Below are 17269 nucleotides of genomic sequence, written 5' to 3' on the forward strand. Positions count from 1 at the left end.
TATCCTCAGTTTTAATGACAAGTCAGAAAATTATTTATTCCCAAGCAAAATCGGGGTGGAAACTCCAAAACAGATCCCACCCAGTCCAGAGGAATGTTTGCAAGCTGGACCCCATCCCCCCCACATAGTTTTTATATGTGTTTTTCTGTCTTTTTTCTCAGCTGCTTCAAAGTTCTCTAAAAAGTTCGGTTGTGTGTTCTTGATGATGAGCAGATTTATGACTTCTATTCAGCTTCCCTGTGGCTTTGGGTGGACAGTCCTAAAATGTACTCGCCTTTGTTGGGACTGAGAATATTTTGCCTATTGGAGACAAAACTAATTCCCCTGAGCAGCCTGGCTTTTAGTTTATGAAAAATGATGACAGCTAGTGCTTATAAGCCCACAAATGGCATGCTGTATAACATTTGTTTTCAAAAATTCAAGCTCTTGTCAAATCCACTTTTTTTATATAATGCTTTAGTTCTTGAAAGATCCTAAGACTAACAAGCCTGTGTATTACAGCTTTACTTTGGTCTTGTTATAGAAAAGGAACAGCACAAGCTTTTTGGGCTTCTAAGTGAGATGTTGGTGGTCCAAGTGAAATTCCAGAAATTGATATAATGCTTTGTGACAGATCAAAGAGGATCAATGTGGGCCATTCTTTGGGGACTTTCTATACCTCCTGTGCTCTAAGGCTGATGCTGGCTTCATTTGGGCAACATTTCCAAGATAACCCCTGTTTTCAGAGATGTAAATATAACTATGAAAATGGAAAGACAAGCCAACAATCAATTGCCCTCTAAATTAATTCTGACCTTCAAGGGTTCCGTGGTTTCACTTACTGGGCTGAAAGTGCAAGGAACTGGTAAATCTCTCCAAGACCTTTAGCCACCAGCTGTGTGGCTGTCTGCAGTAGGAAGCTGGCATGGGTGTACAGGATTCACAATGCCTCCCCACCAAAAGGCAGGAATTCCAATAACAAAGAGTGCAAGGTTAAGCAAAAGAACCAAGGGTGCTTTAAAAAGCCTTTATTCCTGGCAGCTTGGTAGGACTAAATAAGAGCGATTCAATAATGAGCTTGAGGAATTAAAAAAAAAAAAAGACCCCCCAGAATATTTACATTCATTCAGTTGACACTTTTCTCCAAATCAACTTACAGTGTTAAGATTCCTACAATAATTTACCCATTTATACAGCTGGACAATTAAATGTAAGTAGCTAGGTACTACAGCTGGAGGTGGGATGTGAATCTGCAACCTTTGGGCCCAAAGGCAGCCATTGTAACTATTACACTACCAGCTATTTCTCTTCCAGACCTCTGAACATTACTACTCAGTGCTCACTATTTACGATTTATTTACTATTCATTGTACTTGTATTTATCTGTACCTGCCCTTTAATAATTAATATTTGTGGTGCCTTTCTTATCAGCATATCCTCGTCTAAATACATGTTTGTTCATATCTGTTCATGCTTATATGAGTCTCTTTATAAGCATTTCAATGCCCAATGTACCCGGTATAACTGTGCAAATGACAAATAAAAGACTCTGACTCTCTTTTTGAAAACCCATCCCATCCCATATTTAAGAATATGTTATGAATATGTTAAATATCATTATTAACTGAAAGCCAGATTCCATAGCCAGATTCAATAAAAAAAACCCAGTAATTTTTGTAGTATTAGCAACAAAAAAAACTTTTATAAAAATATACAAATAAATGTCTTTATATTGTTTGAAAAAGTAAAGTCAAATTCTGACAAGTATTCGAAGTACTATTTTCACAATACCTTAAGATGAGAAAATATAACCACCTAAATACAAAAAATCTAACGAGGAACCACAATGAACACCTGCTCCAAAAAAAGAAGAAATTCACACAAACAGGGTACTGCCTGTCATAAATTTCAGAAGGCTTGCCAGATGTTGATGATCATTCACCTGTCACTTGCCAACAAACTGTCTAGCGGCTCTATCGGACTAGTCCACCTGCTTCACTGTTTTCCTGGCGTTCAGTTGCAACTCTGATCTGATGCCATCATCTCCACCTGCCCACCAGTGTTGGCTAATAACACCACCTGTTTGTGCAGTTCATTTCATTACTTTGCAATTACTTTTCTTTACCGAAAGCTCGAGAAACTAAAATAAATTTACTTGAAAGGATCATGTCAGTTATATTTTACATTTGTAACCATTCATATACTTGGCTAGAAGAAACATTGTATAGACAATAATAACCTTCTGTGAATGTCTTACAGTATCAAAACATCCCTTTGAAGTATAGTACTGTTTCCAGTAAACAAATTTAAAGTTTGACCTGTCATTGATTAGAATTCCTCACTTTTTCCTTGTTTCATGAGCCTATTGAACAAAGACAGAGCGTTTGTAAATGTGGAAAGAAGATTTTGTTTTTTAGAAAATCATTCCATTACACCAATGTGGTTTCCAGTAGACTCAAGATTTTTCGTGCTATTTAATGACCATCATATGCTAAGAAGTTTGGCATAAAGAAACTGAAACTGCTTCTTCCAGCAACTTCGGAATTTCCCTACTTATCCTTGTGCCCTATGCTTCCAGGATAGACTTTAGTCCACTGTGACCCTGGCTTGCAGGAGTGGTTAATGATGGTGATAAATTCTAAATGAGAACATGAAAATACTCTGCTGCCATTAATTAAAAATAAGTAACACATGAGTAAAAAGACAGTGAAATTATGAGCATTAAAACAGGTTGAGTTCACAAGCTATTTGTGCTGAACACTACCCTGGACAAGATATACACTAATACTTCCACTGTTTCAGCATACATACCACCACACACATCTTATCACCTTCACCAAGGAAAGTATGTAAGAGCTTAACCAAATCTTTTTAAACATTGCATAAGTCACCAGCCACTTCAAAAGTAAACTCAAAAGCTGGGCTTTTTTGTCACGTTTATGACATTCTTTCCAGATTCATATTGGTCAAGTCAAATGCCTATCAAATGGATTTTCTTGGTTTTGAGCAAAACTGAGTAAAGTAGCATTAAATTTTGATTCAATAAATTGTTCCAAGCCTCTCAAAAATTGCTTTATTATTATTAGAATAATCTCAGTTGAAATAATGGCTATTGAATTTTATAACATGGTAAGAAAATTAAGATGCATACTGCATTTGCTAATTTATTGCAGATATTACTCAAATAAAAAAAGAATGGTTTGAATTAAAAACTTTGTGTCTTTCATTTACATTTAGTTGTTTAGCAGACACTTTTCTCCAGTGTCTTCCAATGGATACTGTGTAGTGTTCAACTGAAACATTTAACAATTTTCATGACTGAAGAATTTCAGTCAAAGTCTCAAAGTGAATGAATTAAGAGCTCTGCTGGAAGAAGCAGTGCATGCACAGTGCTGTTCCAGGATCAGTTTGTGTCAATGTTGATGGAGCAATGTTACAGTGATGGCCTGTTAATAACTGTATAGCTAAACACTACTGATTTTGCTTAGAAACTTCAACACAGTTAAGAGCATAAGAGCTCCCTAACTGTTTCACTTGTAATGTGACAGGCATGACAAATTTAAAACAAGCCTAATCTGCCTCCACCCCCTTCCCTGCAATATTTGTGTCTATCCTTTTATCTATGTCCAAATGTATGAAAAATAAAAACGGACCAGCATCCCGCTCTCGGTGTGTCCCCTGCAGCCTTGCGCCCTGTGTTGCTGGGTTAGGCTCCGGCTCACCGCGACCCCGCTTGGGACAAGCAGTTTCAGTCAATGTGTGTGTGTGTGTGTATGTATTTAATATGGAGGTTATTATGTTATTCAGTGAGACACTGTAACCTTAAACCACAACTTCAAGTTGCTATTTCCTACTGACAAGCGACAGGAGTAAGGATCCTTACCATTCATGTTTCACATCACAAAGCAATGATGACAATACCAATAATATCACATGAAGTAAAGAAAAACTTTTAATTATCTTGGAAAAACTAGACACACACACGCTGTCTGAAGCTGCTTGTCCCGAGCGGTGTTGCATCAGGCCGGAGCCTAGCCCAGCAGTGCGGGGCGCTGGGGGGCACAGCTAGGGTGGGGTGGCAGTCCATCGCAGGGCACCCCATGTAGGACTTGAGCCCCAGACCATCCACAGAGCAGGCACAGGTCAAACCCCCTGCTCCACCGCAGCCCCCCCCCTCGGAAAAACTCAAAAAGAGAGAAAAGATCAAAAACAGCACAGGATTAGTTGACACTATTTATTTTCTTTATTATCTTGACTACTGTATAGTTACAATAGTTCAGAGTTAACTCCATTCAAGTCATAAACTTACACTATAAAAAACTACTGTAGGAATAAAGCAAAAAATACTTTCAATGTTTAGAATAGGGGGGTGCGGTGGCGCAGTGGGTTGGACCGCAGTCCTGCTGTCCGGTGGGTCTGGGGTTCGAGTCCCGCTTGGGGTACCTTGTGACGGACTGGCGTCCTGTCCTGGGTGTGTCCCCTTCCCCCTCAGGCCTTACGCCCTGTGTTGCCGGGTAGGCTCCGGTTCCCCGTGACCCCGTACGGGACAAGCGGTTCTGAAAATGTGTGTGTGTGTGTTTAGAATAATTATTATATTATTATAATACACACACACACACAAACATTGACTGAAACCGCTTGTCCCAACTGGGGTCGCGGCGAACCGGAGACTGACCTGGCAGCACAGGGCGTGGGGTTGGAGGGAGAGTGGACACACCCAGAGCGGGACGCTGGTCCGTCGCATGGCACCCCAAGCGGGACTCGAACCCCAGACCAGAGAGCAGGATCAGGCCAAACCCGCTGCCTTGCCACGCCCCCCTCATTCTTATAATATTAAAGCATTATTATTATTATTATTATTATTATTATTAGTTCTTGCACGTCTAGGAGACTCAGCCACACACCGGCGGCACAATGAAGCTACAAAACACCAAGGCACGAATTCTCTCACACGTGCGTTACATACTGTACTGTATTTTGAACAGTTGCTTGCTTACAGTCATAACTCCTCCCTTTGTGAGCTGGGAAACCGCGCACACTGGGGACTGCGTCTCCAAAGTTGATTTGTTGGCACCGCCCAGAGGGCGAGGCTTCGAGCAGTCTGGTTATAGAGACTGTTCCGTGTCAGCGTGCCCACCATGTCGCACGTTGATACAGAGCGGCGTCTGGTTCAGTCGTTGGCTGCTGTTGTTTTTTAATTATGTTTAATAATTCCGTGTATTTCTGAAGTCACTCATATATGCGCAGCCCAGAAGCGCAGACATGTTAAAGAACTGTGGCAAGACATGTGTGATTTCTGTGGTAGGCACCGCGCTGAGCTGTCTGATGGTGCTCTTCTTGGTCGCAGCCCAGCAGCAGCGCGGTTCCCCGCGAGGTGACGTGCGGCACAAGCCGGAGTTCCGCATGCGATCGTTGCAGAGCTGGGAGAGTTCGTGGGACGCGCAGCCCGGGGATGCGCCCGAGTGGGGTCGTGAAAGGGGCTTTTCTGCATATTTCTCCAGACTGACTCGGGACAAGAAAGAGATGCGTAAAGCGGACCAAACGAAGCGAGCGAGCGATACGCCTCCCGCAGAGCACATCAGTCCGAACGACGTGTTCATTGCGGTGAAGACCACGAAGAAGTTCCACCAGTCCAGGCTGGACCTCCTCCTCCACACCTGGATCTCCAGGAACATGCAGCAGGTGAGCAGGAGATGCCTGCAAGCAAGGCAACGGCATTTTAACTAACGGTTAACATACTGACACATCAGCCTCGAATCCCACTCCTCTGCCCTTGTACTTGAACAACATGCATATCTATTCTGAACTGCAAGGTAAAATGCCCTGCTGCATAAATTTATTAAATGGGCAAATATTTGTAAAGCTGTTTATACAATGTCACCTTGGACACCCTTTAATATTCTGAAAATATCAGAGTGAGGAGTTTTGACTATTTCATTGAAAAGATTAACTTTTTCTTGAGAAGAAAAAGCCAGACCTTCTTGTATTGTGTGGGATTTCTACGATTAATGACAGGATCATGAAAAGGATGAAAATTCTTACCTGTCATTTTTTAAGGACTGTATGGTGTAATGGTTTAACAATCAGATTTTGGGACCAAAAATATTAGCAATAATATTCACTTGGGTTGCACATAATTATGGGTTGGAACAAATTAGGCTTGTGTGAACACTGGGGCACACAGTCCCTGAACCCTTGTTACACCATCTGTCACCCTGTGATGCAGGTTTTGCTTCGAGTGCTGCTGAGGTTGTAGTCTATACAGAGCAATTTGCTGGCAATATATTTCCTTTTTGTACTAGACCCACCTTGTCGGATGCATAAAACCCAATAATTATACCAGATCCACATTATAATCTCCTCCATATAAAAGGCAAAATATATAAGAGCCTAATACTGTATAGTGCTCTTAAGACATCTGTAGCCTTCAGTATTCAAATCCTGGACTTTTTGAAGAGAATGTAAAGTAGCTGAATGCTGAGCGTAATATTTCATGGATTTTTCTCACTGTTCTTTTTTTCCTGAACAACAGCATAATTAGGGTTTTTTTTTTTTTTTGCTAACAGGCGCTGTTTTTCAGTCCTAATGTAAAATTTAGGAATGTTTTTGTGTATTTTAAATCCACTTTCTGCTTAGATGTCAGGTAGAGACTGTGGGATGTGGGAATATTTTCCTGTTTCTTGGAACATCTGTTGCATAAAACAGAAGACTGTGACAGGACCACCCCCAACGCCACCGCTGATTCTCTGTTACCTCAACTTGCATTTCCTGAGAATGTGGGGACCAGTTCCCAGAAGTCCTTAGTCTCCCCTTCATCACCCTTTCCCCCCTGCTCCATTTTCCTTTTTGTCATGGCGGTCTCATGGGAATACAGTGATGGGGGTCGGGCTACTACAGCATCGCGTCTATTCTGTCCTAGTCGCCAGGCCCTAACAAAGCCCTCTTTTTGTGCGGTAAAGAAAAAGAGCCCCAGCCCCTTGTCTCAGGCACCCTATGGGAAAGTGGGTTTCGCAGAAGCCATGTCTTGTTTTGTTTGTTGAGAAGAATGGTGAATGGGGGCATGTGTCTCAGTCAAGGGCCTTGGAAATAGTGTGCTGGGGGAGTGAATTCACCAGAAAAATATCAGCTGGGCAGTCTGTGCTCACAGCATATTGACTTCCAGGTGCAGCCCAGAACAGCTATATAACTCCAAATGGACCTGCTTAGGGTTTGGGGGTTAGGGTTATGCACACATTTTTTTACTTATAGCCTAGGCTGCACATTTGCTGTCATTCAACAATCAATCAACCAATTTATGTGTTTTTTTGCATATATCTCTTACGGGTAACTGGATAATAAATTGTTTTAAAACAGTCATATAATTATATGTTGGTATAAGTATGGTATAAGTATATGTATTATATGTTTCTGGCAAGTATTGTATAAGTATATGGTTGGTATAAGTATATGTATCATATGTTTCTGGCAAGTGTCTTCCTGTCAAATCAACATTAATGATAATTAATCAACCAATATTTTCAGTTTAGGGTTCTAGTTCAGCTGTTTCGGAAGGCCCGGGAATTCCAGGATTATGCAACTGATGTTAGATAAAAAGCATTTCCTCCTGAAGGCTCCCAACACTCCCAACCCCTCCATGAACTCCATGGCTGGAACCTGACCCATTTGTATAGCAGCGTGCATAGATTTACTTAGCATGTAATTGGCATAAAGGAGAGTTAATAGCAAAGGGGGGTGTGGTTTACCAGGCAGCTGGTTAGGACAAGGGAGCATAAAAGACACAATTGGCTCAGAATACAACTGTGTGGCGGTGATGGAATATGGCAGGTGGTTGAGCGGTTGTGAACAAAAGCCTTTCAGCCATTGTCATGCAAATCTCTACATTCTTAGCCTGCATATAGGGACACACCAACAGGAGCTACTCATCCTCATGAACCTGAAAAGAATTTATGTTTTGAAACCTCCCCATGATTATGATGGTGATTATGTAGTGTAAAGATATTTTTGAGGTGTAACTGTTCCTCTAGTGGTGTATTTTATCACCTTTGCAGGTGTGCCAGAAGTTGACCAGTATTAGACAGGCAGATATCACTAAAGCAGTGAAAAGTTTTATCTCCTCAAACATTATTGTTGCACTGGGGTCGGGAACTGGAACGGCGAAGGGTACACTATGGCACCGTGACGTCACTGGTTTCAGTGTATGTTGTAGTGTCATTAGAGTGACACATCGATCCTGTAGAAGTCTCTAGAGCATGAAGGGTAAACTGGGCCTCATGTGAAGGATCAGTGATACGTGCAATAGTGCAGATTGTTCTCAAGGAGAGAGCTACAAGGGTAACTGCAGAAGTGACTCAAAATTCACTATTTTTTCCTTAGAACAGCTCTTGCCTTGCTTGTAATGCTTTTATTTTCAGCGTATGAATTGTTCGTCCCCTGCTTCCGCCATTTCTTTGAATTTCCCCTCAGGAAAAAGGTGGCTTCCTCAGTGAGAGGACAGCTTCAACTGTGATGGTTCAGAACAAACTGTGGCGGAACTCAGAGCTGGTACCAAATGGACAGGCTGTCGTGGGGTGGGTTCTGACATTATCAAGGCAGGATGTTCTCAGTGAGCCTTACTCATGGTGAGCCCTTACTACTGCACTGTACTGCTGCCATCAGCTACACCTCGTCATCTGAAGTACCACTAGTGGCCCATCTTTTGCGCTTTTGACAAAGGTGCTTAACCTGAATTTCTTCAGTAACATGTCCAGGTGTATCAATCTTAGAGCTGGATAGTGAAATAATAATTACGGTTCAAGCAGAGTTCTATGATGTCAGACTCCCAGTGGGGCTGTCTTATAAGGTTGGATCCCAGAGTTGGATGTGCTGGAGGAAGAAGAAGGCAGTGGTATTTTCCTGATGCCACTGTTTTACAAAGGCATCACTACCTCATCGTAATAGTAACGGCATCTTTGGCTAGGGTGGCAGAGATTAACAGAAGGACATTATTGTAGAAACCTTGTGCTTTTGTATGAAAAGACAATGCTGAATTTCCTGGCTCTGAGACAGGAAACTGGGGGATAGGATGGGGGCAGCAGGCTTACTTCCTGGGGAGATTTGACTGGTCGTTAGCCATGCTCCTGGCGTTCCCGTGTGGGGGACCCCTATAGCAACCAACGGGCAGGGCCACAGCAATGCAAGTCTCCCTGTATTCATGTAGCCCTGAAGGAGCCCCGCAGAAGCAAGATAAACAGTCTGTGTGCAATTCAACTGGCATTACATAATGGGAACTTATTTTGGGAATCCAGCAATAGTAGAATACTAATTATGACATCAGATGCAAAATTTTGAGAATTAAATTCATTAAAATAATGGCATTAAATTTTGAGCATTAAAATAAAAAAAGTGGTACAAAACTACCATTTTTTTTTTTCCATGTTCTGCTTTTCTGAATATGATCAGGCTCTTTAGATATCCATTATTTGCTGAACTTCATTGAATATTACTTTAGTGATAGAACATATATAGTTTTGATTTAGAACACTGTTGTGGTGTGCGTTCATATATACATTTCTCTGTAACAGTAGTGTTTACATTTACAGAAGTGTGGCATTTATGCATCCTAAAAGAACTCCAATCTCCTACCTTTAAAGACTTCACTGCAGGGGGTTTTGGAACCATAGACAGACACAAAGAACAAAGCTGATCCTGGGAGAACCAGTTTTTAGTTAACCAGTGCAGCTGTATGCTAATGAAAGTGACCGTGGCTGAAATTTCCCCACTGGAGTTTTTTACCCAGCTCGGATATACAGCCCTTTGTTCAGTTTAGAGAGAGCTTTGGACATGTGTGAGTGGATTACCACACATGGAATTTAGATGTTGTAGTTCTGTGTGCTGCGCTGTGCTCCTGGCCCTCTGTCACCAGCCAGGCCTCCTGTGGCAGCTGCCTGGCTGCATAAAGTCCCCTTTCAGTGAAAGGCCAAGCAAACACTGGCATCTTGCATCTTTTATCACCAGAAGCTGCCACCCTACTTTAAGCAAATAGATCCCTGGGCGGACAGCGTATGATTTTTGATTGGCCTTTCCAACTGGCCCATTTAGGGGCATGCCAGCTGCATGCATGTGGTAGGGAGGAGTTCACAGTTCATTTGACCTGTACTCAAATACACGTCATAAGATTTGGCTTGGTAGTGCTGATTTAGTGCAGATATGTGTCAGTTGTCACTGTTCACGAAACCAAAAAAAAACATGTATGAAAGAACAATCAGTAGATGGAGGAGGCATGTCCAGATGTGTGTAGAGGAGACGGGTGTGAGCAGCAGGTGCCGTGACACCTGAGGTGAAAAGTAAACAAACGAACAAAGGCCAACAAGAAGGGCTGCCTTTTCATCACTCCACCACTGGCGTGTGGATATCCTGAGGCGAATGCTGAAGGCAACACCGAAGTGCTGCCTTGCACCTGTTTGGGTTTATCAAACACACAAAGGAACTTGATATCACAGCCAAGTCTTTTAGGAACAGCTGCATCATTCTACCCATAGCCTCCATAGCCTTTTCTCTTAAAAATGACCAAAATGTTTTTTTTTTTTTTCTTAGAAATATCTTAAAGCTTTTTGTCTGCAGCCTCTACTTTTCATGTGTTTGGACACAAAATGAAGGGAGGGCTGAACCATTTTTTTTAAAAAAAGTTTTGTAAAATCAGTGCAGGGATGCATAAATCCGCCTTCCATAATGAGCACAGCTCCTCCCTGAAGATCTGCTTATAAAGACAGTTCTTGTAAAAAGACTGAAAGGCAAGGAAGAAAAAACCTCTGGCGGTCCAAGTGCCAGTGGCTGCCCGCTCCTCCTGAGCACATGTATCTCAGATAGATCAGTTAAGTGGTTGTGTTTAGAGTTTTAAGTGGTTGCAGAGGAAAATGGAACTTCTGAAAGGCTGAAGTGGTCATTTGTTTTGTATTTTCCAGACATACATCTTTACAGATGGAGAGGATGAAGAGCTGAAGAAAAAAGTAGGTAAGTCATAGTCCTGCTAAAACTCTTAAAAGAAGCGGAATTGAAACTGAGGTCATTATAGTGTTAATGATCCTTTTACTCATTTATAATTCCAAATGCTTGTACAGTTCAATTCATGAGCCTTATTTGGCTTAAAGTAGTAACAGCAGCAATTTTCCCTGATTTGAGCCTCAACTATGCATGTGGTGACTCGGGGCTTGCATGTCAAGTGCCAAGTGATGGTTGTATCCTTTGTAATGGTTGTATGATGACTGAATACAAGGATAAAGTGTAACTCTTGACTCAAGTTTGTCCTCTTATCTCAGGAAACCATGCCATCAACACCAACTGTTCTGCTGCCCACAGCCGGCAAGCTCTCTCCTGCAAGATGGCAGTGGAGTACGACAAGTTCATAGAATCTGGGAAAAAGTATGGGAAGCTTCCATAAACTTCAGAAACTTCAGTATCAGTACCATCTGTTCTTTTTATGAATGTTACAGTGAAAGTGTATTATGCTCTTTTGACTGAAAGTTTACTGGCATTCCCTTTATAAATGGAGTACATTTCATTACATGTTTTTACACACACACACACACACACACACACACACACACACACACACACACACAAAATGCTCACACAGAGAATTCAAGTCTGGATTGGTATGAATAATGGTACTGTATGCATGTGCGAGCAGCCCAAGGCATTGGAGCCTGGAACAGGTGAAAATAGCAAAGAGCCTAGGATGTCCTGTGTACGTAAATCTTGATTGCTCTGCAAAGTAATGCATATGGATTACACCTTCCTCCTTTTTCATGCACTTTAAGTTACAATCCTACAATTCTTTCAGTTTATAAATATATACAGCATATGTTCGACAGGTTGATGACTAACCGTATTCCTGTCTTTCAGGTGGTTCTGTCATGTTGATGACGATAACTATGTGAACACTAGAACCATAGTGAAGCTGCTGTCCCATTACACTCATACTCAGGACATCTACATCGGAAAGCCCAGTCTGGACCGGCCCATTGAGGCCACCGAGAGGCTCGGAGACAACAAGATGGTGAGTAAACAGTATTTGCTGCCAAGTTATAGGGTATTCTCCAGCATGCCTATTTTAACATTTTTTTCAGATCTTGGGTAGCAAATGATTCATTGTTGTCTTTTTTGGATGTTACAGAGACCGGTGAACTTCTGGTTTGCAACAGGCGGTGCAGGGTTTTGCCTGAGTCGGGGCTTAGCACTAAAGATGAGCCCATGGGCCAGGTGAGAGAATCATCCATCAAACAGCAGCTGACGATTAAACCTGTATCTTAAGTGACAACTTTCATGATTCCTTACTAAGTTACTACTCCACAGCTGCATAGGGACTCACAGGCTTCTAATCACATATTTTTCACCAAGGAAATGGCTCTAAATTCTGTAAAGTTTGAACTAAAGGTGGAATCTTAGCAGAAACACACAGAAGTAATTGTGAAAATTTCAGAAATAGCTCCCAATTAATTGCACTTTTGTAACCTCTTTTATCTTCCCTTCTGACAGTGGAGGCCACTTCATGAACACAGCTGAGAAGATCCGTCTGCCGGATGACTGCACAATTGGCTACATCATTGAGTCAGTGCTGGGGGTCTCCTTGATCCGCAGCAACCTGTTCCACTCACACCTGGAAAACTTACAGCAAGTGCCAAAGGAAGAGCTGCATAAACAGGTGATCACCTGACACTTTCTTTTGTCAAAGTGAATTTTATACACTTAGCCACTACACTGATGCTCATATAGATACTGGTTATGTGAATGTACCTCCATTTTCACTGTTGTCTTGCACTTAATTTTTTAGGTCACTCTTAGCTATGGAATGTTCGAAAACAAGAGGAACATCATTAACATTAAGGGGGCTTTTTCCAATGAGGAGGACCCATCTAGGTAAATGATACCTCTTGATACACTGCCGTTCAAAATTCCTGTTGTGAAATAAAACGCACTGTACATGTGATAACCAATGTTTACGTATTTATTCGACCTTTGATACAAAGAACAAAAACAATCCAAGAGAAATGAATGAAAACAATGCATTGTTTGCATTGCATGATGCATGAAAACAAGCGTTGTTTGGACCGAGATTATAACAGGTGAAACAGAAAAAGTAAACAAGGGGTAATGGAAGTTGTGAACTTAATAGAACATGAGCCACAGCATGGTGGCTCTCTCCTCATGCTGTTCAGTTGGGAAGTGCACAAAATCCAAATTTCATCTCCAAAGAGAAGTATGGGAAGCATAGCTTCACTGCAGTAACTATGAAGGACTGGAATGATTAAGAGCACCTCAGCAACATCCCGTGAACTAGCAATTTTTTGGAAACACTTTGCGTTTTCCCTATGTCATGACCTTAACTTTCTGTTTCACTTTGCTTTTCCCCCAGGTTTAAATCTGTGCATTGCCTGTTGTACCCAGACACCCCGTGGTGCCCCTCTCAAACTACTTCCTAGGGGGAACGGGCCTCTACCTTCCGTATCCTCGTCCCCTTTTGACTTTGGTATCTGAAAAGTCCATGGGACCAATGTGGTATTTGGTATTGGGTTGGCATGGTTGCTGTGTTCACTGCAGCAGTGTGCCACCTGTGCGAGCTGCTGTGTGGCTCGCAATTTAGCTATAGACATTTCCTTCTCAGCCTGGGGCCTTGAATTTCCATCTTGGCGTAAGGACATGGGCAGGAAAGGGCTTTCAGCCTCATGTTGTACAAGCCATATTCTGTGCTTCTCACTTTGTAAATGTGCTTGATATTCTCATAGAATGCACATATATTTATCTTGAGATATTGTATGGCTTTTTTCACTTATTAATAAGTAATTCTACTTTTCCTGTACTCAGTTCTTGTGTTTGTGGCTCAATAACTGCCATAACTATTTTATTGGTGTTTTGAAAGTTGGATTGAAATATTTAGGCAGATGGTCAGAAAAATAGGAAATTAGTTTTCCTTTTAGCGGAAATTTTAACATTTTATTAGACTCCGGACAAAATTAAAACGTGAAGATTTTCCCTTTTTTATATTATTATTATTATTATTTTTATTATTATTATTATTATTATTATTATTATTATTATTATTATTATATCTGAGGCATATAAAGATTAAACACTTTTCCCTTTAATTATTAAACTTTTTTTTAGGTAAGGAATTTATAAGTGAAGTTTTTTAGTGTTTTTTGAATTTTATAAGGGGTCTAAAATTAATCTTTTGAATCACATGTTGCATTTAAAACAATCATGACAAAAGAGAAATGTATGTTCGAAAAATTTAATTAACGTTTTGTATACTACTAAAACTTACAGCTCTAATCATTACACATCTTATGTTCTCAGTGTAATCTGCTATTTTTTCTATAAATAATGTTATGTAGGACTGCTTGCAATGCTGCTATTGTAAAACCTCTAATGACATTAAAAGTCACATTTTTTTTTTCTTTTTCCACCAAATTTGATTTATAACTTTGTATGGCAGTTTAAATCAGAGGTGGCAAGAAGTATGGTTTTTCTTTAGCTCAGATTTTGTAAAATTTTCTGATCGTTCTTGGTGTCTGTGGTTTAAGTAATTGATCGTAGTTCCCTTATTTGTTTGCTCAGGATACAGAATTCCATCCTACAGAACTGTGAAGCAATGGGGTTGTCATACAGAATGGAAAGCCAAGATTTAGCTCTGCCAGCCATCTTTCGACACAGAGGTTGCGGCTCTGTAAAACTGACCCACATTGGGTGCGACTGTAGATGTTTATTTGCAGCAGTATTTATTTTACTGTGCCTTGTTTCTCCAGATGAGTGCAGGTATACAGTCATCTTTTTTTGCCTATATCATGTAGGCCAGTTCCGTTAATGACCCATGCCCTTAACAGCCTGTTTCGGTCATTAACTCTGAAGTGACTTAAGAATGTTTATATTGTTTTTTTTCTCTGTGTACTACAAGGGTTTCAACCATTTCTGGACTGTTTTGTAATTACATGTCTTTGTAATTTATACTCCAGTATCTGGATTTTGTTCCATTTAAATGAATTATGGAAAAGATTTATTCTCAGGGACCAAGAATTTGATGCTGTTACCATGGAAACTTTTTTTGGTCAGTTCAATTTGCCTCAAATAAAGCAACATTTCTGAGAATGCTAAAGGTTCATTTAATTTTTATTCAAGTCCATTCTATCCAAAAATGCTGATAAATTAAGGAACTTGACTATAATCAGGCAGATTGATTTGTCTATACGTAACTAAATACCATGTCTCAAGAGCATGACACAAAGAAACACACTAATAGCACAAGTATGACAGGGTGGGAGCAAAACATGAAATACACCAACATCAGGTTTATCAAGCACCACATGTACGTCTCATAGCCCTGCAAAAGGCTGTCACAGAAAAATACAGTGAGTATATCACATCAGCAGAGAGACTTGGATGCATCCATCCATCCATCCATTTATTATCAACAACCACTTGTCCCGAGTGGGGTCTCAGCAAGCCAGAGCCTGACCCACCAACACAGGGTACAAGGCTGGGGGGGAGGAGACACACCCAGGATGGGACCCCAGTTTGGATTCAGACATGTGATTCTAAAGCACAGTTTATTTACATTTACGTTTATTCATTTAGCAGATGCTTTTCTCCAAAGTGACGTACATCTCATAGAAAATACATTGTGTGCATTACATCAGCAGGAACAGAGACTGAAGTGCAGCTAGTTTGTTTCTTTCCACCATATGAACCAATGTTCGTCACATGAGTAGCTGCATAAAACTTTATCAACTTTATGCGATACAAATGACAGCTTTCCATCCAGCAGGACACCCAAGTCCTTGACACAATGCATACGCTTGAATAAAATACCATTTGTTGTAAAGATTGGCGTGATTATGTCGAGAGTTTCGGCATCACCACCTACCACAAGTACCTCTGTTTTACTGTAATTTAGAGTTAAAAAAATTTTTACTCATCCATAATTTTATACTGGTAAAACAATTAGCTAACGATACCACATGTGATGGATCATCAGGCTTAAATGATACATAAAGCTGTGTGTCATTGGCATACAAATGGAAATTCACAATGTGTTTGTGAATAATGTCACCCAATGGTAACATATAGAGTGAGAATAGTAATGGCTCCAATACAGGGCCCTGTGGCACACCATATCACAATAACCTGACTTGAAGTTACGTAGAGTCTGTTGTTAGGTAGGGGTGAAACCTGTAGATGTTATGCAAGACGCATCTGCAGGTCCAGGTTGTGGCTTTGATGTGTTGAGAAAAAGACAGACTTGAGTCAATCATCACTCCAAGACTCCTATCCAAGGAGGTAGGCAACATGAGTGAGTTTTCCAGATTGATAAAGAGTTTATGACAGGAAAGCGGGCCAGCTGGGAGGCAAAGGATCTCTGTTTTGGAGAGGTTGAATTGCAAGTGGTAATAAGACACCGAGGCAGAGATTTCTGATAGGCAGGCGATAATGTGCAAGGAAATGTCTGTAGCTCCAGGCGAAAAGGAGAAGAAGAGCTGGGTATCAACAACGGTAGTTGTAGGTGAAGCTCTGGGAGGCAATGACAGGGCTGAGGGAAGAGGTGTAGACTGAGAAGAATAGGGGGCCCAGTACTGACCCCTGCAGGACACCAGTTCAGGGAGGCTGAGGGATGATTAAGACCCCCACCAAACCACTTGGTAGGATCTGTCTGATAGGTAGGATTCAAACCATTTCAGTGAAGTTCCTTTGACGCCAAGCTGCCCATGAGATGTGAGTAGAATCCGGTAGTTGAGTGTTGAATGTTGCAGACCTTACCTTAAATTGCCCTTAATTGCTCCAGTAAAAAATTACCCAGTTGTTTAAATGGTTGAATTCTAACTTAACTTTGTAAGTTGCTTTGGCAAAATGCTAAATGAATGTACATGTTTATGGTTAAGGGGGTGCGGTGGCGCAGTGGGTTGGACCACAGTCCTGCTCTCCGGTGGGTCTGGGGTTCGAGTCCCGCTTGGGGTGCCTTGCGATGGACTGGCGTCCCATCCTGGGTGTGTCCCCTCCCCCTCCAGCCTTACGCCCTGAGTTGCCGGGTTAGGCTCCGGTTCCCCGTCACCCCGTATGGGACAAGTGGTTCTGAAAATGTGTGTGTGTGTGTTTATGGTTATGCATTTATATTGTTGAAATCATCACAAAACTCACTTTAAATCTTATTTTAGGAAAAAGCAATTTCTAACAGCTGTGTCCGAGGCCTCTACAACATTATTGACAGATAGGGGAACCACTCTAATCTGTCATAATACCCCAAACAGAAGGCGGCTGGGATGGC

General features: G+C 41.3%; 1 protein-coding gene across 1 annotated transcript; it reads left to right on the top strand.

Annotated features, from left to right (window-relative positions):
- Positions 1 to 5131: 5131 nt before the first annotated feature.
- On the top strand, positions 5132 to 13956 carry lfng (LFNG O-fucosylpeptide 3-beta-N-acetylglucosaminyltransferase). The gene is made up of 8 exons (XM_018732713.2): positions 5132 to 5661; positions 10920 to 10968; positions 11274 to 11376; positions 11860 to 12013; positions 12131 to 12216; positions 12493 to 12658; positions 12788 to 12873; positions 13370 to 13956. The coding sequence occupies exons 1-8, from the start codon at positions 5242 to 5244 to the stop codon at positions 13434 to 13436; spliced, it is 1131 nt and encodes a 376-aa protein (XP_018588229.1). The 5' UTR covers positions 5132 to 5241; the 3' UTR covers positions 13437 to 13956.
- The last annotated feature ends 3313 nt before the right edge of the window (positions 13957 to 17269 follow it).

The sequence above is a fragment of the Scleropages formosus genome, chromosome 3 (genome assembly GCF_900964775.1).
Source record: "Scleropages formosus chromosome 3, fSclFor1.1, whole genome shotgun sequence".
In the NCBI taxonomy this organism is placed as follows: Eukaryota; Metazoa; Chordata; class Actinopteri; order Osteoglossiformes; family Osteoglossidae; genus Scleropages; species Scleropages formosus.